The sequence below is a fragment of the Molothrus aeneus genome, chromosome 10 (assembly GCF_037042795.1).
Source record: "Molothrus aeneus isolate 106 chromosome 10, BPBGC_Maene_1.0, whole genome shotgun sequence".
NCBI lineage: Eukaryota > Metazoa > Chordata > Aves > Passeriformes > Icteridae > Molothrus > Molothrus aeneus.
Genome location: NC_089655.1, coordinates 10,675,152 through 10,697,151, shown reverse-complemented (window position 1 = coordinate 10,697,151; position 22,000 = coordinate 10,675,152). Strand labels below are relative to the sequence as shown.

General features: G+C 41.2%; 2 protein-coding genes across 8 annotated transcripts in view; both read left to right on the top strand.

Moving 5' to 3' along the window:
* The window catches only part of TRIP12 (thyroid hormone receptor interactor 12), a 79,160-nt gene extending 74,586 nt beyond the window's left edge, over window positions 1-4,574 (top strand). For all 7 annotated transcript variants that reach the window (XM_066557072.1, XM_066557071.1, XM_066557070.1 and 4 more), the window contains 4 exons: window positions 39-152; window positions 922-1,016; window positions 1,220-1,323; window positions 2,370-4,574. In XM_066557072.1, coding sequence (XP_066413169.1) covers window positions 39-152; window positions 922-1,016; window positions 1,220-1,323; window positions 2,370-2,566 — 510 coding nt within the window. In that variant the 3' untranslated portion in view covers window positions 2,567-4,574. The remainder of the gene's footprint in view (window positions 1-38; window positions 153-921; window positions 1,017-1,219; window positions 1,324-2,369) is intronic.
* A 12,610-nt stretch (window positions 4,575-17,184) lies between these two features.
* Window positions 17,185-22,000, top strand: part of DNER (delta/notch like EGF repeat containing) — a 108,578-nt gene continuing 103,762 nt past the window's right edge. Inside the window, exon 1 of the mRNA XM_066556649.1 lies at window positions 17,185-17,554. Coding sequence (XP_066412746.1) covers window positions 17,312-17,554 — 243 coding nt within the window. The 5' untranslated portion in view covers window positions 17,185-17,311. The remainder of the gene's footprint in view (window positions 17,555-22,000) is intronic.

Genomic DNA, 22,000 nt, shown 5'->3' with positions numbered 1-22,000 from the left:
ATGGCTTTTTTCATTTTTGTTTTTTTCTTTCCCTGCAGTTGGTTATATTCTGGGCACTAAATGAAGGTGTTGCCAGACAGTTCGACTCCTTCAGAGATGGATTTGAGTCGGTGTTCCCCCTTAGTCATCTTCAGTACTTCTATCCTGAGGAGGTTGGTGAAAGTGTTCTTGCTGCTGCTTTTATAACCTTTTTCTGCATGTATGGGCAGCCTTAGCCTGGGTGCAGGGCACTTGTGACAGTCTGACATTGCGTTTCTGATCAATTTAGTGAAACTGAGTGTCCCTGAAATTCTACACTTAACTCTTAAAGATTTCTCTGTTCAGTAGTCACTTACTTAATGCTTTTATTATGAACAGCTCCATGTTCTTTAAAATGTGTGTATCCAGCTTTTCTGAGAAGTGTTTTAATTTATGTATCATACTTCATTTCTCTATGGAGTATGGGTACCCTAATTCCTTGTATTGCAGTACCTCTGAATAGCTGTAGATAGTTGTGGACACTACCTGGATCTTCTGTTAGAACAATAAAACAAGTAGTCAGCTCTTTAACAAAGCTTCAGCAGTAAGAAGAGATTCAGATGAAGGGGTAAAGAATAAGGATAGTTGGTCTTGCTTTAGTTCCACCACCACCATATCAATTTCTTTGTAAAATTCTCAACACTCTTAAGTGGACTGAATTGAGTCACAATTTTGGTTCTCTGGATGAGAAGAGAGAATGTTTTATTCTTCTTTGAGGGAGTCTGTTTGAAGACTGTACTTTGAGGGGTTTTTTTACCTTTACAAACTCAGACCTCTGACTTTAAGAACAAACAATTAAAGCACACTTTGGAACAAAGTGTTAGCCAAGCCTTTGTGGTACTCCTGTGTTCCTGGTGCTTTGCAAGGCAAAATGGAACATTTACTCCTTGTTTAATTTTACAGTTGGAGCAGCTCTTGTGTGGCAGCAAGACAGACACTTGGGATGCAAAGACTTTAATGGAATGTTGCAGGCCTGATCACGGTTATACGCACGACAGGTAACATCATGTTGGTCTTGTTAAACAAAAAATCAAACCAGTAGAAAATACTTTCTTGAAATAATGTTCATACATTGTTATTCAAGCTAAAGGAATTATATGGCATAGATTTGAAAATGTTCATATTCTTCTGAATATGAATCTGATGCAATTATTTTAGTTACCAACAAAATAATATTTTCTTGGTTCTTTTCCCTCCTCAGTCGAGCAGTGAAGTATCTCTTTGAAATTCTCAGTAGTTTTGATAGTGAGCAGCAAAGACTGTTTCTCCAGTTTGTGACAGGCAGCCCCAGACTGCCTGTAGGAGGTAGGTTTTCCTTATTGCGTATTACTGTGCATGAAATCGCTGTTATTAAAGTATTTCTGAATAAGATGTTTACTTCAGTATAGGAAGAAATTCCTTAACTTACGTATTTAAGAGGTTCATACTGGTTTCCCGTTTCTAATTTAAGAAGTGGCTGGGCAGTCAGGTATAATTCTCATAACCTTTGTGTTAATCTCATGACATTTCCTACAGTTGACTGTCCAGGTTTAAATTGTTGCCAGAAAATCTGTCAGAGGGCAAAAGAGAGTTCAAAATTGAAATAAAACTGAAGGCTCCTAATACTGTATTTTTTGGCTAGAGGTGCATTAAGTTATGGCAACAATATGATGCATTGTAACCTGAAGATAATAGTCTCCGTTCTAGAAAGGAGACAATACTTAGGATAGTATTAATCTTATATAATTTCTCCCCCTTTTGAATTTCAGCATTTAGGTAAGAGACAGTGCAGTTAAACAGAGAAATTTAGTGTCTTTGCTAGGGACTATTGTAGAATACACATTTTACTGTATTCTCAGCTGAGTGCTTTGCAGGTCGAAAAAGAATTCATCCATCTGTTCCAGTATTTACATTCTTTGGGATTTGGGGGAAAGACTTGATTATTCTTCTTCTTAGTTTATTTTGGGAGCTCTTCTGTGGAGACATGGTGCAGACACAAATTGCGTGTTAGGAGTATAGAAATGATAGCTGCAGTAAGAATAATCAGGTACTAGAGTCATAGATGATTCCTGTTAAAAATGTGCATGAAGCCAACAAACTTAAAAGTATTTTATACACATACAGAACACAGTTAAAAGGAGATTCATACAGCTTATTCCTGTATTTTAAATTATTCTTGTAAGATGACTCTGCAGGCAGGATTTGAGGTATTTTTAGCTTGTTGTGCAGCTTTATAAAGTCATATTCTGAATTTCTGAAGGTGTCCAGGAGGTCAGTGTGCGATGCGTGCTTCTGTCACTGGGCATGTCTGCAGTCAGCTGTGGGTGTTCAGGAGGAGCAGTCTTATTCTGAGTGTCTTTTCTCATTACTAGGTTTTCGAAGTTTGAATCCTCCCCTGACGATTGTACGGAAGACATTTGAGTCCACAGAGAATCCTGATGATTTCTTACCCTCAGTAATGACTTGTGTGAACTATCTCAAATTGCCGGACTATTCAACTATTGAGATAATGCGTGAAAAACTCTTGATAGCTGCAAGAGAAGGGCAGCAGTCATTCCATCTTTCCTGATCACAATGAAAAATGCAATGTCTGCCTGTTACAGCAAAAGAGAAACTCATGATTCTTTTCTAAATATATCACCTGAGTCAAGGAAACGTGTTACGCCTTCTTGTTGTAGAAAAACGGCTTGCAGATTATAAGCAAAGACACTTGGTTGATATTCATTAAAAGCCCCTATGGACTTAAAGTGATCAGGCCCTAAAAGTTGTTGTGACAAGGTTTCTTTAGCAAGTTCTTGTTTAAATTATCATTTATTTGATGAGTGAAGTTTTTAACTTGCTTTGCTGTGTGAAATTTAAAAAGGGATGTTTTTCCAGGCTGGAACAATAAATGTCGCTGTGCAGTTTAATACTGGGCTGTGTGTATCCATCTAGCTAAGTCTGAAGTTTTTCCTCCAAAGACAACTTTTGTACATAAGTACAGAAATTAAAATACACCATGTATTTGACAAATCTAGTTTAGTAGACTAGTTCTGTGTACCCTCACCTGCCTCTAATTTTACCCATCCTCATGTATTGTCTGATGTGCAATTCACTTGGTTCTTTTTGTGTGCAACATTCAACAATTGTTATGTTTTGGTTAGCATGGGCATTTAACTGCTCCATGCCTCTTTCTCTGATTAAGATAATTTAAATTTTACTGAAATCAAATATATATTGTCAATATAATTCAGCCTTTGTAACTAGGTAGAACCTTTCTTATAGCATAGTTTTACTGTAGTGGTAGGATATAATGGCGACAGTCGTTACCAGAGTGCTCCAGAGCTGTTTACACAGTGATTCAGGCAGCAAAAGCCTCGTAGGGGAGGCCAGGAAGAATTATTTCTTTCATGTAGTTGAAGTCCAACAGCTTGGGCTGGCCAGCGTGTATTGTGGTAAGGCCCAGAGCATTTTGAATTGATGTAAAGTTTTTTAAAAGACAAATTAGTAGTTTCATTCCCTGTTTGAGTAAACAGTTTTCCTGTTCTTGATCTAAGTTCCTGGCTAATTTTGTAGGGTTTTTTTTTTTCTTTTTTTCTTTCCCCCCAGTGCTAGCTTGGAACAAGCAGTTCAGCCTTTGTCTTTTGACACAGATAAAGCACCTGTAAGCAATGCTCTGTCCAACTGTTTTATGTGCTGATTTCTCAAATCTGCAATAATTTACTTCATCAGGTTAATGTTTTTACCTGAATATAAATAAAAAAGTTTGCTTCACCTTTTTGTTCATAGTTTTGTACTGTATGCCTAAAGTTCAATTGTGTAAATTACTGTAATGGAAGTAAATCATCCTAAATCTACTTGGCTAACAACCTGCAACTTGTGGATGATTTACTACTAAAACAAGACCTTTTAAGACCTCCAACTATGAGGGAAATTTTTTCCTTTCTATGCGTTCAAAAAACGGGCAATTACAAATATTCCTGAGATGTACCTGCTACATAGGTAATCTTTATGAAAATGTCATAGTTAATTACTTTTATTCAACTTTGAGAAATCAAAATTCCTTTCAGTGCTTAGAAATTGTTAAATTCTGGCTAATCAGGCTAGTTATTTCCCCTAAACTAACAAGTTTTCTTTTATCCAGCTGAAGAACTTGTGCTTCCAGAACATGTAACGGACATTCTTCTGGTGAACATTCACAGAATTACCTGTGCTTGCTCAGACCAGTGCCACTGAAATGTAATACAGACCTGTCATGAGCATGAGTAGAATGTGAAATCCTTGCACAAAGAACCTGATAACTGAACAGTTTTTTATTACCGTATTAAACCCGACCGAAGGCGCTTCACCCTGTGCATACAATAATGGTAGCGCGCAGTGCGGCATAGTTTGCATCCAACTTCAAGGCAGTGTTTAAACTATGGACTGGTGTTAAATTGTTCTGATAACTTGATCAAACTGAGCACAAACAAGTGTTTATAGTGTGTGGATAGCAATTTGTTCATTTTTTTAAGGTTCTATATTTTAAAAAAACTGACTTGTGTAAAAAAAAAAGAAAAAAGCTAATATTTTGTATTAAAATATCATGTGTATTGATACTTTTTTTACCCATGTTGTCTCCCTCTAGAATCTGGCTTTCATTGACTTGGAAATTTTGAGGAGCTTTCAGATTTGATAGTGTAACTGTTTGTGTAACTGTTTCAGTGGGACAATAAGCTGTTGCCTGTTTAAAAAGGAAGGAAAAAACAAGTACCTGTGGTGATGTGTTCTGGCTGTCATTTTGAGCACAGACTAAGGTTTTAGTTTGCCTGTAAAGTGAATGAAACCCTTTTGGGTGACACTTCTTTTTTCCTACCAAGGGCAGCTTTTAGCATATTAGAAGAGCAGTCTGGCTTAAAAGGTAAAGATAGTAAATTACAAGAATAAACTGAAAAGTCACATTTTACATGACTGCAGTATTGTCCTGCAAACAAATAACTATATCTAAAAGTAGTTCAGAATGAGTGGAGGGGTGGTGCAAGATCTTAAGAATTTCTCCTTTTCAGGAGTTTTGGATTAAGGGAAAAAGCTCACTAAAATCAATCCATGGGTGTATGTGGTCATTGTAGTACTGCACTGCTTTGTATACCTTTATAAGGTATAATAAAAGGTGCAATCAGAAGTCTTATCTTTGAAAATGGATGCTTTTTTTAGCATGGTAAGTTCAACTGTTTTTAGGTAACATGACCAGTTACTGTTTTGGATGAGTTTCATGTCCTGTGTTAACAAGAGCAGCAAAAAATAATGGATGAAAGGGCCATACAGGCACTGATAGCTCCTACTGAACTTGTGCAATATTTTTTGTTGTTGTTGTTAGATGTTGGCTCTTTACCAAAATATCTGGTTTAGGGAACACTTTAGCATCCCATCTGACATGAATTAGTTACAGTTGTTCTTCATGTTCTCTAGGAAGGTGCACAAAAATTAATTCCCATCATGTGTGAAGTCCCCCATGCTCACTGCCAGACTTAATCAGATACTCAAATTTCCATATGCAGACTGCTTGCATAAGTGAATTGTCCAGATTCTTCTTGCCCTCAACCATGTGTTTTATTTTCTTCTATCTCTTTTCCCTTACTGAGCTGATGAGAAGATGGGTGCCTGAGGGCAGGGACTGGTCAAATTCCAGGTGCCTGTAATACTCGTGCCCTCTCTTCTGGCCCCTGATGGAGGTAGGTTTGTCATCTGTGGAGTTTCTGGGCCTTGCTACCCCTGTCTTCACATGAGTAGTGCCAGTTCCCATGCTCTGAGCAGCCTGTACTCTGCAGAGGCAGGAAATAAGGGCCTGCCTGACATGGGAGAGAATGCCATGGTTTCAATATGAGCCTGCCTCCGCCCAAGCTATAGCTAAAGTTGTTGGCAGAATGGAGAAAAATGAAAAGCCTTGCAGAAACGGATTCTGGAAATGCTGAAATTCAAAGGGGAGGTGTAATCTGCTGGTAGGTGAGCCTTTTCAGGGCTTGCCCTGGTTTTTGCCTCCTTTCCTTTCCTGGTCTCTTGATTGCTTGAACTGTAAAGCATCTGTGCTATGTGATCTCTCCTGTGTTCCCAGCATGCCATATCTCTCCCACTGTGGTGTGCTTTTAGGCGCTTTTCTCAGGTGAATGTAGGTGGCTGCCCTAAGAGTAGAAGTGGTCACCCCAGCCCAGTGCAGCAGCAGAGGCTGCCCAGAGCTCAAATTCTGCTCGATCAGAACCTTGGTGCTTGTTGGTACAGCAGATGGGGAACATTCCATCCTCTGCTGCCTGTGACTGACAGCAAATGGCTGAAGGAATGGCTGATGCCTCCAGAGGAATACCATGTTCTTGTCTCCTGGTACTGGAACGTGCCTGTGTTGATCAGGTATGAAGCTGCTTTGGGGGCAGAGGGAGGAACAGATCTTGGGTCTCCTCCTTTTTTGTGTGTATCTGGGGCTAGTGACATCTCAGGGTGTAGGCAGAACTAAGTGGAGGGAGAATAGTTAAGACACATTCAGTATTTCCAAGGCACTAGATTGAAGTTCCTGATAGCTCTGGATCTAGTTTGGCAGCAGCTTCTGGAAAGCTGGTTCAAAGAGAAAAAAAGAAGGAGAACAAAATGCTACAACAAGACACAAACTCAAAACCCCAAACTACCCTAAAAGGTGTAACAGCTGACATGAAAGCCCCCCTCCCACCCCCCCTTCACAAAGAGGGGAGGAAGTCCCAGTCCTGTGATGTTTCCCCATAGTAGGGAGAGCACTGAGCAGTTCAGGCTGGAAGCAGTATGCTGGGGTAAAGCAGCACGAGCACTGTGCCTCTGTCCTGTTTCCCCTCCTGCCCCTCACTTCAGGATTAGGATTCCTAAACCCCCATAAAAGACAGCAGTAGATAAACCTGGGGGACAGTGTGGGACAGCAGCCACCCTGCCCTCTTGCCTCAGAGCAGGAAGAGGTGTGGAAGGAGGAGGTTTCCCTTTGCAAAATGTAAACTTCCACACTGAAAGCCAAGGCAGGTTCTTGCTCTGGAAATAGATGTAATGCAGTTTTCACATCTCCCAGCTATTTCCCAAATATTTTACTCTTCCTTTAGCTGCTATCCATGGTGTTCTAGGCTAAATATAGGCCTGGTCTGACTGCAGCTCGGCTGTTCTTGGGACTTCCTGCATGCAGAAGCCTCTTTGACAGGCAGGTGATGCAAGCACTGATCCAGAAATAGTTAGCCAATCTAAGAGGTGGTATTTTATTTCCCAGCCTCATCTTCCAGCCCTTTTAACAGATTATTGCCTCAATGTATCAAAACTGTCAGGACATTGGCTAAACAGTAAAAATTTGCTAGCTGATTACCTTTTTCCCCCACAATGTTTCCCATATTCTGTGCCATGCTTCCCAGGAAAAAAAATCCTTGTGCCTTCACTTGGTAGCTTGGCATGCTTAATTTACTGGAAGTACTGATATTATTAACCATTCAGAAAGGTTTCCCAGAGTTTTGATATTTCTTGATAAAGGACCAGCTCTTGTTCTGGGCCACTAAAACTATAAATGCTATTCAAAAGGGGAAAAGTCATTTAAAAACTTAATCAAGCAGCAAAATTATTCTATCTTCAGTAACACTGGGTTCTAAGAGTGGTAATTTCCAATTTATGGCCAGCAGTACTGGCACTTCTACTGTACCAGCAGTGGGAGAGAAAGGGAGAAACTGGCAAGAGAGCAGCTCTTGCTGGAAAGGCTGAGCCCTGGTCAGCTTTGTGCCCTGGCAGGCAGGGAAGGCAGCAGCATCGCACTGCAGTGATGGGAGCACAGCTGGTGAATCAAGGGAAGGGATTATTTCCTTTCCTTCATATCCCAGAGGACAGATTTTGCAGTCCCCGTGGGTTTTTTAAGACCCAAATGGATATGTGTTTGTTTTACTAAAACATACCACAATTCTAAAATGAGCTCTCTTTAGAATTTAAAGTCAGAACTGTATGACAGCATCAAACTAAATTGATATGCATTTTACCCTTGCACTGTTTGTGCTACATCAGTCCCATCAATTTAAATCAATTCAGTGGGAGAAATTTATATGCAGAGAGATTTTCTAAATTTTCTGATAAAATGAGTGGAAAAGACAAGGGTCTTAGCTTCAGCTGCAGATTATGGGTAAACTCCACATCAAACCACTCCTTTTCATTTGGCTGAAAATTACAGGCCTTAATTACTTCTACCTTTCAAAATGGTTTAAATTCTCAAAACTTTTCTGGCTTCCTCATCTGTTTTTAATATTGAATGAATTTCTCATCTGTGATGAGAAACTGTTATGACTCCATGTTCACCTCTGCCCCAGCAAGCACCTGGTCATTTCCAATTTCTTCTGGAGTGAGTAGTTAACATGATTTGACAGCACTTATAGAGAGATGCCATAATTGCATACAGAGGAGTTTCTAGAAAGAGCAGTTTTCACAGGTATGAGCAAAAAATAGCATCCTGAAAATGGAAAGATAAGAATTAGGAATGCGAAATGGACAAGATAGGAAAAAGTTCAGTCCTGTATGTAGAGTTTGAAAAATGAGTACTGATAGGTGAGTGACCAGCAGTGCTGTGGATGTCCATGGAGATGCTCGAGACGTTTACGGTCATGTTCCATCACTCACCTCTTGCTTTACTGTGTTAGTGCAAAATTTTAGTGATACAGACCTACAAAATACATTTTCTACCAAAAGGTCACTGTTCAGGTTACAGATTAATTAAGCCTTGACCCTAAGAAATGTATGGGCAAAGGAACAGAGTAAGATGCTGTTTAGGATCCTATGCCCAATGTTGAGACCCTTGTACATTCCAGCTGTCAGTAATATTTGATATTGTTGAAAGCTGTTGGCAGAATTCAACAGGAGGCCTGGTTTTGAATTGGTATAGATCCTGCTTGTCTATGACAGGATAAACAGAAAAAGATATATCCAGAAACTACCAATTCATTCAAATCAAGTAGGGTTTCATTTTGTATATCAGTTGTTTGGTGAGAGGGATTTATGGATCCACTAAGCAATCTTTGTTAATAAAGTTTCATAGAAAAACATTTGTCTGAAGAAGAGCAGTGAAAAAGCAGAGATGGGAGTTTAAGCTGTACAGGCAGCACATCACAGGAGGAACACAGGTGCTTTGTGCTAGCAAAGGTGACCCTGTAACTCAGCAGCCCCTGCTCTGCCCTAGCAGCCCTGATCTCTTACACACCTCTTCCAAAAGTAAAAGCAGAAGTGATGTACAAGTTGCATTAGGTAGGCAGTCAAAGCTTTACAGCTCCTGAATTGTGGAAGCGCTGTTAGGGCCAGAGGCTGTGCAATACCAGCTGGATATTGTACAGCTCTATGTCACTTTTATCTTCTCATATCCTTGTTATTTTTGCTACATACATTATATGTTACAATTACTGTCCCCACTCTTGCTTTCCTCTTTTTCTTCTCTTGTGGTTTATTTTTCAGTAATCTTGCACTAAAATACATTCAGCTGCTTCCTTCATACTAATAATTTAAAGGTTTTATCCTTCTATGCTGAAGCAGACTATTTCTGACTAAACTGCAATCCTGATGTAATGTAATAGCACTGATGTCCAGATGTTTCATATCTGTTAAGTCCAAAATAAGGCTTTTAATCATTATTCCAAGAGTTTTACTTTTTTTTTTTTGACACACCCATCCTCCCTGTCACCCTGGCTTCAAAAATAGATTCTTGCATCCACACTGGTTCTGAATGTGCTGATGCTTTGTTTGTGCAGGTCCTCTCCTATCCACTTACATCATTCAGTGGTTGTACCAGGTCCATTACGTAACTGACATTTTTGTTTTTCTTTTTTTTTGCTACTAAAGAAAATGATGCTTATTCCCATTCAGGGGATGGATACACAGACTGCAGCTTTGCCTGTGTTAATAGTCTCTTTTCTCCATGTATATTTCTTAGCTCCCTTTCCTCCACCACATTCAATATAAAGTTCTTGTCTTCCAGTGCTCTGAGAAGGAACTGTTGTTCCCTCTCCTGTTCTTCACCTCACACTTGAATGTATTCTCATGGCTGCCTCAGGCAATTAAAAAAATCTTTAAAAAGCTTCTTTGTCATGATATTTGCCCCAGAAATGATCATGATAAATGACAACTGCTGTGGATGCTTCTGGCTTGTTGTGATTACAACTACAAGAAGAAATTGCATGTGCAGTGGTTAACACAAGGAGAAATGGTGAAGATTCAACTTTTGCTGCCATGATATGTCCATGCAAGCTATAGCACATTGGTCTTAATAAAGAGTGGTTACAAAATGCTCAGCTCATCTAAAAACATGTTAAAAAAGGGCTTAATCTTAATGTAGAATCACCTACAAAGTAAAAATGCTATATTAATTATTTTAATAGCTCCTTTATCTGTGAAGAAAAAAGGTAAAATTAGATCTGGTGACTGAAAACTAGAATAATTCAGATTAAAATTATGATTCCTGAGAAAAATATACATTGTCTTCAAATAAAGACTGGGTACTGTAATTTATGCTTATTTTTAGTCTGAATATAAAATAAATGAGATGTTCTTTATGTGGGAGGCCTCATGAAAACTGGCCCAGAACTGTCTTACAACATTACCTATTTGTTTTGAAAAGGTTTTAAGAAACAGTGGATAGAGTTTCTAACAGGCTGTCATTAACTCTGACTGTGGCCTGTGTGGAATGCCAGCACACATCCACTGCCTCTGCTAACACCACTGATACCTTGCATCTGTCCAGTCTACTTTTCCCTAATTTTGGGTTGATGTTAAGACCATGTTGTGCACAGTGGCCCTCTTTTTCATGACAATGAAGTCATACTGGCTTCATTGTTTTCCCATAAACATATAATATTTATTATTAATATTTATTATTATAAATATTATTATTACATATAATGTTTATTCTTAATTTTTACAAAAATTAGAGCCTGGTTGTTTTCTCTAGCAAGGTTCAGCATTGTGTAAACCAGTAGTTCAGAGCTTTAGGATGAGTTTTGTACTTACCACAGCCTCTCCGTAGCTGTTAGGCAAGAATCCAGCTTGTTGGTTAAGTCTTTAAATTTTTTAGGATCTGAAGCTTGAGCTGTAAAATTGGGGTAAGCCACTTCCTGACCTCAGCAGAGGCGTGAGGAGGTGGTGGGTCATGATCAGCACTCAGCTAACTGGGACCCTGAGCATCCAGCCTTTAAAGGAGTCAAGATATTTTGTGGATCCACATTTATTAAAATAGGTTCATACCTAAATAAGAGCAAGTGCCAGGTGCTGCAGGTGCTGCTGGGTCAGGACAAATCCTGGTATCAGTCCAGGCTGAGGGATGGAGGGATTGAGAGCAGCCCTGCTGAGAAGGACTGGGGGGTGCTGGTGTGGGAGAGGCTGCACAGGGCCCAGCCATGAGCAGTCCCAGCCCAGAGAGCCAAACGTGCCCTGGGCTGCCGGCAGAGCCCCGAGGGCAGCAGGGCAGGGAGGGGGCTCTGCCCCTCTGCTCTGCTCTGGTGACACCAACCTGGAGCATCCAGAGCACAGGAGGGACAGGGGCCTGATGGAGCAAGGCCAGAGGTCACCAACTCCTGTTACAAGGAAAGGCTGAGAGAATTTGCTTTGTTCCACCTGAAAAGAGAAAACTTTGGTGGGACCTAATTGTGGCATTCCAGTACCTGAAGGGAGCCCAGAAGAAAGATGGAGAAGGACTTTTGACAAGAACGTGCACGGACAGGACAAGGGGCAATGGATTCAACTGGAAGAGAGGTTTAGATTAGATACTAGGCAGAAATTCTTCTCTGTGATGGGGGTGAGGCACAGAAACAGGTTGTCCAGAGAAGCTGTGCCTGTCCCATTCCCAGAAGTGTTCAAGGCCAGGCAGGATGGAGCTCTGGTCTAGGGAAAGGTGTCCCTGCCCATGGCAGGGATTGGGACTAAATGATCTTTAAGGTCCCTTCCCACCCAAACCATATTGTGATTCTGTGATCTCTTTTTGAAATAAATGCTAAAGTCATGTAAAAGAACAGGTAACAAAAAAGTGATATTTTATTGTGAGTTTCAACTCTAGTGAGGTTGATATTATGGAGCAATAATAAATTGAAAGACTTCAAATGAACACCCAAAAATGGTTTGAAAGAATAATTGCATGAAAGAAAAAAATGCAACTCCATTTTGTATTTTCTGGGAAGTTTTGTGCTGAAATTAAAGCAATAAAAGCAGTTCTTTATTTGGGGTATTACTGCTGGCTGCCCCTTGAGAATCTCAAGTACTATTCTTTTTTGTCTATCAACCAAACTAAAGCATCACCTTTTTGTTAACTGCTCAGGAAGAATAACAAAAGAAGCATTAAGCCTTAAAAGCTGTCAGTAAATTATCTTTTGTTTTTTTTTGGTTGGTTGGTTGCTTTTTTTTTTTTTTTGAGGGGAGAACAAAGTGGTAGGGTCAGCTGTCTATTGGCATTTTATTTTTCCTTTTTACAGCTTCTAATATCTCAGGTTTCTAGTCAACCAGAACACAGATGTCACATCCTCTGCCATGCACACCTTGAAATTCATAGAAATAAAAAGTCATTTAATTGCTGGATATAAATATAGCTCTTCTTCAGATATATTGCTTCCTTGAAGTTCTTACAGTCAAATACTTCTTCTGATTGCTTCCATATTAAGCACAACACTTGAATTACTGAAACATCTCTATAAATTCTAGGATGAAGATTTAAGGTAATTCTGACATTAATTAATTCTGATCCTATGCTTTGCACTTGCTCCCTTTCTTTAACTAAAAATTACTGTCTGTATGAATGATACCTTATGAATTATTTTCTTTATCTCTACTGAAGTTGTAGTTACATCAGATCATTATTTGAAAGTCTAGGTCACAGCTTAAGAATAGAGCAGAAGACTGTAAATGGCAAACCCTATACATTCTAATTACTTTGTTGTATCTACATCATAGGATTTAAAGACCTTAAGCAGTACCCGTGTTGGTTGCAACATCTGTTTGGTGAGAGACTTTTCCAACAGGTGAATTCAAACCTGGTATAAATATGCAGAATTCTACCCGATGCAGTTTGCTTAGAGGTGGGTCCAGATCAGTTTTTTCCTATGATAAATTTCTCATTTTATGATGTACAGTATTATTTGCTGTGGTGTCACACAAAATGGTGATAAAAAGCACTATAAAAGTACAAAAACCACATTTTGGCTGAAGAGTGCCTGTGTTCAAAGGATGTGTACAGCTTTTTGGTGAAAGGTGTGCTGGCCATTGAGAAAATCTCTGTTAACCCTTAGAGAAAGAGCTTTCTTAGATATCTGAGAGCTGCTCTGTTTGTGAAATAACTATACTGTGTATATTTTATCTCATTGTTCCAAAAATAAATAAAACCCATACAGGCTGATAAAAGTTGCTGTGAACCAAGCAAACAGGTGAAGATGTGGGAAATTCTGCCACTCCTCAACTGCCTGCCACTGATAAAACACACGTCATGAATTTTCACAGCACGGTGAGTGGCTTTGTGCTCCTTGATAGAAGAGTTTTACTTCTGCTCTATGGATTTTGTCTTAAAGCACAATTTATGACTCCCAAGAACTTATGGTTCCCACCATGAAGAATGTTTCTCTACCTGGACTGGCAGCTCTTGATATTTCTTGTGTTAACACCTCCCTGCTTGTACCACAGCTCCCCTGCCCAGCAGACATTAAATAACAACACACACAGTGCACACAAATCTGCAGCATTATCACCACTTCTTACTGCAGAGTTAGCAAACAAAAAGAAGAAAATATGCAATTTTCAAACAGCTTAATGAAGGGGAGCAAGTTAAAAAAAAAATATAAATGCAACAGCTGGGTAGAAAAGCAGATAAATCCCCACACATTGCCAGGGAGCAAGGTGTGTGCCAGGCTGTGCCAGGCTGTGCCAGGAGAGAAGAAAACCAGCAATTATTCAGGTGCACACAGAAATAAAGCAGTATTTCTCCCTCACCCAATTATAGCAGTAAATAACGTATTTTTAAAATTCTGTTTCTGTTCAGAGCCTTAAACTTTCTCCTATGGTTAAAAACTGCCCTCACAAACCCAGGAAGGAGAGACAAAATAAGTTCCAATTTGAAACACCTGAGCATGTTCCTTCCAAGGTGAGTATTCTTACTGAATTCTGTGGGTACTTATGTGTTTAAATCTGTACTCCAATATTTTGATAAATTGAAGTGTGGGTCATTCAAAGTTAAATTAATAGTTTCTATTCCAGTAAACTCTATATGGTTGGAAAAAGAAAGTTAAAACCATGCAGCAAACGTTTTAAATAAATGCATTTAAAGCTTATGCAACACAACTTTTAACAGTAATAATTTGTGATTCCAACAATTATTTTCAAGGGGATGTAGCTTTAATTTTGCCTGCTATTCAGAATGGGATTGGGAGGACAATGGGCATTTTTTAAAAATTTGGCTTCAGTTGCATGAGTGGGGCCCTTATGAAACTTCCAAAGTGCTATTAAGGTCCCAGTCCTTGTGCAATTTGGAACTGGAACTCCTGAGATGCTGTAAAGCAGGCACAAGCTGAGGGAGGCTTGAGGAAAATGTTACTTTGTCAATTGATCCAAAACAAGCAACAAAAGAATCACAGTCCAGACACTGTTCAGAAAAGGCTCAACACAGTAACTTTCTTATATAAATTAACTCCTATGCTAGTAAAGAAAAATGCAATAATTAATAGCTTTAAAGGAAATAATCAATATTTAGAAAATAGATCATTGTTGTCAGGGGAGACATTTAAAGCATGTGGCTTTCTTTTAGCAAATAAGAGAGGGAGGGGTTTTTTGGTTACTAAATATTTAATCAGAACAGATAAAAAAATCTCTGCAAAATCTCCTTCAAGCCACTAGAGGATGAGTACTTCTCCATCAAAATAAATAGTTGAGCTGTAATGTAGCTTACCTAAGCCACACTAATAAGCTATTAAGCTGGTAATACAATTCAAATCCTAGCAAGTGTAAATGAGGGAGACAGCTTGAATCCTTATTGAATACTAAGATTATTAATTTGTTTATGGAAACCTGACTATAAAATTATTTAAACTATGCACATTGGAACATTAATATGCATAAAAAGAACTAGCATTTCAAAAATTGCTAATTAGGTAAGCATAATATCCTCTGTTGTAAGGTTAAGTATTTCCATATGAAAGTAATGTAAACATTGTTTATATATTCTGTAAAAAACTAAGAAAACTGCGATGAAGGTATGAACAACCTGACTCAGAGCACTGTGTTATGTCCTGCTTGGTCAGCTGCATTGATTGACTAGCTTATTTTTCAAGTTGTTATTTTCTGCAAATACCAGGCTACTCCACCAACAGAATTCATTGTCTAGTGTAGCTGTCAGTCCTGAAACCATATTTTCCAATGCTTATCTAAAATGTCTTACTCCTAAAAATCATCAGATATAGACCAGAATTATCAAACCCTTTGGGGGGTACAGGAACAACTGGAAATAGGGTCACTACATAAGTGACTGTTCAGCCATCCTCTTTGTTAGGGAAGATCAGTCAGCAGCTCAGCACAATTAGCATGAGACAGGAGCAGAGCTTGAGCAGAAAGATGGGTCATGTTGGAGAGGAGAACATTCAGATTGTCTGGTTTTGATGATTTGTTCTATAAAATTTTTAGAGAGCTGGCCAAAGCTTGTTATTAACAAGTATCCTCGACAGCCTGTGCAGAAAGGTGAAGTCCTATGAGACTGCAAAAGGACAAAGCTTATTGAGGAGGAGGACAGACAGAATTACAGCCCTGCTGCTTTACCAGCAAATCCCAGAGCAACCTGGGATATATACAAGTTATTTCAGAGCACTGGGAAGATAACAGGGAGACAAGCAGCAGCCTCTGTGGACTTATCAAGAACAAATCCTGTCAAATGTAAATGGAGTCGGTTGGAGCGGAGCGGTCACCGCAGCGCCCGGGCCGCAGCCGGCGCGGAGGCAGCAGAGGGAGCCGGAGCGGCACCGAACGCGCTGCAGGAGGGGAACGGGGCTGGGGGCATGGAGGAGCACGGACAGGATTTAGGAACGGGGCTGGGGGCATGGAGGGGCACGGACAGGATTTAGGAACGGGGCTGGGGGCATGGAGGAGCACGGACAGGATTTAGGAACGGGGCTGGGGGCATGGAGGGGCACGGACAGGATTTAGGAACGGGGCTGGGGGGGAAACAGCCCCTGAGGAACGTGGCTGGGGGGATGAAGGAGCACGGACAGAATGCAGGGACAGAATATCATGGTCAAGCTGCTTGAGACCCTGACGAATTTTCAGTTCAGTTAGCATCACCAGTTACTTCTGCTCATAATAGAGCTTTTGGCCATACGTTAAGTGTGAAAGTTAACGAAAATTGTAGCCAGGAATCCTCCTGTACCCTGCGATGGCGATGTGAGAAGTTGTTAGCTACGAGAAATTCAAACACTTCACTTTTGCAGAAGCAAATGAATAGAAGGCCAAAGAACAGGGGTTATCTATCTGCTCTCTGTTAGCTGATTTACAGATCTTGTACCTTAGTTCTAGTAAGAGATAGTAGAAAATTCCCCAGAAGACTGGTAAAATAAAAATCGATTTTTAAAAGTCAGCCGTAGGTAATCCCACTTGAGAAAACAGGTTCTTTGCAGAACGGGAATTGATAGGATTAGTGTTTATGCTTTTCATCCGACCCTGCTTCGGTCTCAACAGAACTTTAAAGTAATCATCTGCGAATTTCACTTGTGAAACAGTAAACAAGCAGCAAACGGTGAGCTGATCTTACGTAGGACTGTCCCTTCCCGGCTGTCTGCCTGAGCCGGGGCTGCGCTCGGTCCCGCGGGGCTCCTCTGCCCCGTCACTGGCACCGGCCGCGCGGGCGGGAGGCCCGGCAGCCGCGGAGCGCCCCTCGGGCACTTCAGTAACGCGCTGCTCCCGTTTCACGCCAGCGGCCGGGGCGCAGCGCCGCTCCCCGTGCTCCGGCAGCTCGGCACAGCCCGGCCGCCGCCGCCCCGCCCGGGGGATGGGGCTGGTGCTCAGCCTGGCCCGGCGGGTCGCTGCAGCTCCAGCCCCGACACCAGTCCCGACCCCGGCGCCGCTGTCCCGGCCCGGCCGCGCCCCCTCAGCCCGTCCAGCCGGGCTGCGCGCTGAGGGCGGGCGGCGCCCCCTGGCGGTCACGCGGCGGCGCGGCAGCGGCTCCGCCCCGGCCCGGCCCCGCCCGCCCGTTGCCCGGGGAACGCGGGCCGGGAGCAGCAGGGCGGCCGCTGCCTCCATCCCTCCATCCCTCCTTCCCTCCTTCCTTCCTTCCCTCCCTGCCGCCGCCAGCAGCGGAGCGGCGCCCGCACCCGCACGCCCCGCCGCCATGCCCCGAGCCTCCCCGCTCCTGCTGCTGCTGCTGCTCGCCCTGGCCGAGCGCCGCGCCTGCCTTCCCGCGCCGGCCAGCGCCGCGCCCCCCGGCCGGGACCCCTGCCTCAGCCAGCCCTGCCGCAACAACGGCACCTGCTCGCCGCTGCCGCCGCCCCGCCGCCTCCAGCTGATCCTGCCCCAGCCCCCGGTCGGCTACAGCTGCACCTGCCCCCCGGGGGTCACCGGCGACTCCTGCCAGGTAAGGGACGCGCCTCAGCGCCGCCCGCCCGCCGCGCGTCCTTGTGCCCGTCCCTGCCCTTGGGTGTCCCCGCGCTCTGCGGGGACAGAGCCAATGTTCCCCCCGCTCCCGCCTCACCCCTGCCCCGCTCCGCATCCCGCCCTTCCCGCTGCCCTGCGCCGGCCCTGCCGCCCTGGCCGGTCCCGGTCCCTGGCGGGCGGTGTCGCGTCCCCCCCGCGCCGCTCGGCCGCTCCCCCCGCCGGCTCCGTTCCCGGCCGCCGCGGGCACCCGGGGCTGCGGCGGTCCCGGCGCTTCCCGGGCTTCCTCAGGGGCTGCCGGCCCTGCGGGCTGCGAGCCGCGACCACGGGCGGCCGATGGAGCGGCTTGGGGCTCCGGGCTCGGTCGGGGTGCGGGAGGATGGGGCTGAGCTCAGCCGGTGCCTGCCAGGTTAATGTCTGTACTTCAGCCCCCCCGCCGCCCAGACCTCGCAGGTTATTTAACACTGACTTACTGGAAGGTGAAAAGGATGGTCCTTGGAAGCGGATGATCCATTGCATTGAATGCTAGTCCTTAAATCGTGTCTCCAGTAGTCATTTTCATAGGCTAGGAGTGCTCGCTCCCACGTTTCGGGTGCCTTTTGAATTGATCTTGAATTCTGAAAGATTGGAATGCTCAAAGTAGGGATAATGATCTAAAATACAGAGAAGCAGTAAGCAATATCTTTCTAATGTGCTTGGTCATATTGGGACCTAAGTTAATATAATATTTGAATTTAATTATTGTAACATGAAATAGTACTTTTTCTTTTTTTTTTTTCTTTTGTCTCTAGTCAATTAAGGATCTTTGCTATCAAGTTAAGAAATTCACAAACACTCAGTTTTGTCTATTTCCAGAAAAGGAAAAGCAGGTGCAGGTACACAGAGGTTTGTTTCGTGCATGTGTATATGCTAGGGTACTTTCTGTGACAGTGGTGTACAAAAGGCTCTGTGGATTGATGACCATTTGTCAGTGCTCTTGCTTGTAAGTGCATTTGACATAGAAGCAAATGACTTCAAGTAATTTCAGTCAGCGTTTTAGTCTTTATTTTCTTGTTTCTTTGTCATGTTGTATCTGAACCATACTGCTGAATAGATAAAAGAGATAATGCGTTTACTGAAGACTTAATGTGTAGTGGAGTGTAAGAGTCATTGTAAAGCAGGAGCGCTATGCACAGAGTTCTCTGCTTCCCTTGAAATGCCTCAGCTGGTTCAATGTAACAATGAAAGTGAAAATATTTACACTAATGAGATTCTGTAAAATCAGAGAGATGAAAGTGGATTAAATAGATTTCTCTTTGGCTATTTTAGATCTTGTCTTAGGAGTTTACTGTTTCTGTCTCTACAAGGAGAGGAAGAGAGCGCTGTGTGTTTGCTTCTGCACGTTGCTGTTAGACTTAAGTGTCTGAGATCGATGACTGAAAGATTAATGACCCTTTTGAAGACCTAGTAAAATGTAACACTTGCTGCCATCACACCTCCTGTGAAGTGTTGTGCCTGGGGATCTGGGTTTAATTGTTTTTCTAATAAAAGACATAGGCAATGTTTTCAGAGCAGTTATGCATTCTATTAACTAATAACAGGAGGCTCATGGTGTTACACATTTTGTTTCTTTTTATAAAACAGTGAGTAATGACCCCTGCAAGGAATACTGATAAAGAAACGAGTGCCACTTCTAGCTATCACATCAGCAGTAGAAGTGTGAATACCAGGTAGTTCTGGAAAGTTAATATGGTTTTGAAATGTAACTTTAACTGGAGACCAGACAGGGTTTTTTAAAGGTGTAATATAAACACAGTACACCCATGTTTGAGGTTTTGCTCATTTTATCAAAATAGGGAATAAATAAATGTTGTATAAATGCCTTGAGTTGCTCTGTCATTCAGATACCTCAGAGATGTATCAGGTCTCATTCAGATACCTTAACAGATGCCTAATGGCTTAAACTGCCACAAAGAAAGGTCATGTTTTCTAATTCAGTGACAGCAAATAACTATAATGATTTAAAAATAACTGTAAGGATTTTTTTTGTCATGTGCCATTACAGGTTATGAGAAAACTATTGGCTAAATCAGGGTGGTATCACTGGGATATATCTAGATATGGGTTTTTGTCTTAATGCTGCAGTTACCGAACAGTTGGACTCACAGAAGGAAATGCCAGGAAGGAAAGAAAGAATAGGAATTATTGTCCTTAAATACTCAGATCATGGAAAGTAAGTTTGGATTTTTGGAATTTATGATAGAGCTGGAGTTCTTTGGGAACTCCAGCTTCCCTAAAAAGATAGAATTACTTTCATGTTGCTTCTTGTAGTGAAGGCAGCATTTCAATGATTCTGCTCAGATGTGTCAAGATTTTAGAATGAAGACAAAATGTTCTCAATGTGCCTGTGAGTCAGCTGGGCATGGTGAAGTTGATAATGCAGAAAGATTGCTGAGAGTCAAACCTGGAGACTGCACATCAATTTTACCCCTGAAGATTTTACTGTAACTGGTTTTGATGCATCTGTGGATGCTAGTGCTGGTATGGGAAAAGAATAAAACTGACATCACATGAGATACTTCTAAAAGTCTAGAGCTTTCCTATCACCAAGTGCTGTATTTTACTGGGGCAAGCCAATTCCATGATTTCATGTTATAATTGTTTTAGTAACTCATTATTTATTTAACAACAGAAATTACAGGTCCTTCTAGTGCATCCATCCCATGAATTATGCATTTGTATATAGCTCACATTATTTATGGTTTGAATATACTTTGCTTTGCAAACTTCAGGTTTTTTTTATTATGGGTTGTCTGCTCCCCCTTTGTGGGACATTGCTCTAATTTACCTCCATTTGTTTTCACGGTTCTGAATTTTTTTCCCCACTTCTCTTTACAAGACTTCTAGTCTGTAAGGGAGACATAGAATTATTGTGTTGAAGTATCTTAAACTTTGGTCTTGGTGAGCAAGGAAATCACATGTATTCCCAAGGAAATTGTACAAAAATTATAGTGAATTCAACTGCCTTTTTTCTGTGGGAATTTGAAATTGACCATTTCTCAGGTTTACACTGAGAGAATTTGATGAAATAAACTGAAATGAACAGATACTAAAGTTCCATTAACTTTATAATCCCTAAATTTTTATTTGTGTTTTACTTTTAAAAACAATCTTTATTTTTAAATGACTAAGGTAATCACTAGTCTGTTATGTTTAATGATGTATAGAACCAATAATATCGTTTTTCTTGACCCAGAAAGTTGTATGTAAAAATTAATCTTTCTTAGTGCCTCATGAAATCATTTTAGAGACATAAGGCACAAAGTAAGTAGATAGGAAATGAAAAACCTTCATGATCAACTTGAGAATTTGCTTAAAAATACAGAATTGAAACTTAGCTAATTGCATTGAGTTGCATGATATTTATTTGATCCCATGCTAGTGCTAATTTTGTTAAAAGGCTATCACATGAAGAAATATTAAATTATTAATGTATTTTAAAATACTGTCATACATGCTTTTAGTCGCTTGTCTTGCTTGTATTTTTAATTTAATTTTTTCCCCTGTCTTTTGGTTGGTAATTTTCTCACGTTCTTTTTACTTTGCTGCTTTTTAATATATTTTTAGTTATTTTATAGATTGTCAGTAATGAAAACTAGAAAACAAGTAGTATCCAAGCATACTGAAGCAGCAGTCTGACTTTGCAGCAGTTCCCTTCCATCTAGTCTGATTAGTGATGACTGACTGTTCCACTTCTGACCGTGGCGTGGAAGCCACTGGTGCAGGGCATTTTTGAGATAGTATTCAAGTTACTCTTTTAGTAGCAAAGAGATCCCTTTGGTCTTGGGGATGATTTGTTGTGTTTACTCTACTGGTTGTATTTCCACACCTAGAACAGAAAATATTTTTTAGACATAACTGTGGACATTTTATTTATAATGGAATTCGAGAAGGATACAGCCTGAGTTTAAAAAAGTCAAGGAAGGAACTGATATTATAAAAACTGGACAATAGATTACATTTTAAATTTTGTTCTTATAGTTATTTTTAGAATTTTTAAAGTTATTTTTTATTTCCCTCCTGAATTTCTGCCTGATTGTTCTTCTTCATTCCCTCCCTTTTGTTTTGTACTTTTGAATGCCACATGAATTTATTCTCGTCTTTGATCATAGTATTTGAATGTTTGTAGACTTTAGTGCAGGGATTTCAGGATTTTTTGTCCTTTGACCTCTGCTTTTGTATTTTTTTCTTGTGTTGGGTTTTTGCTTCTTTTTTCTTTGAATTTTTTTTTGTCTCAGTAGATTTCTAGTAATCTGTTTAGTGCTGGATGCAGAAATCCAGACTTAACAATCTGCTGCAGGAAGAAGGGTTGTTGTTTCTTGGCTCACTGGTCTAATACTTCAGCATGAGCAGTGTGAATTTCATTGGCCAGGTTATTTCAGGTTGCACT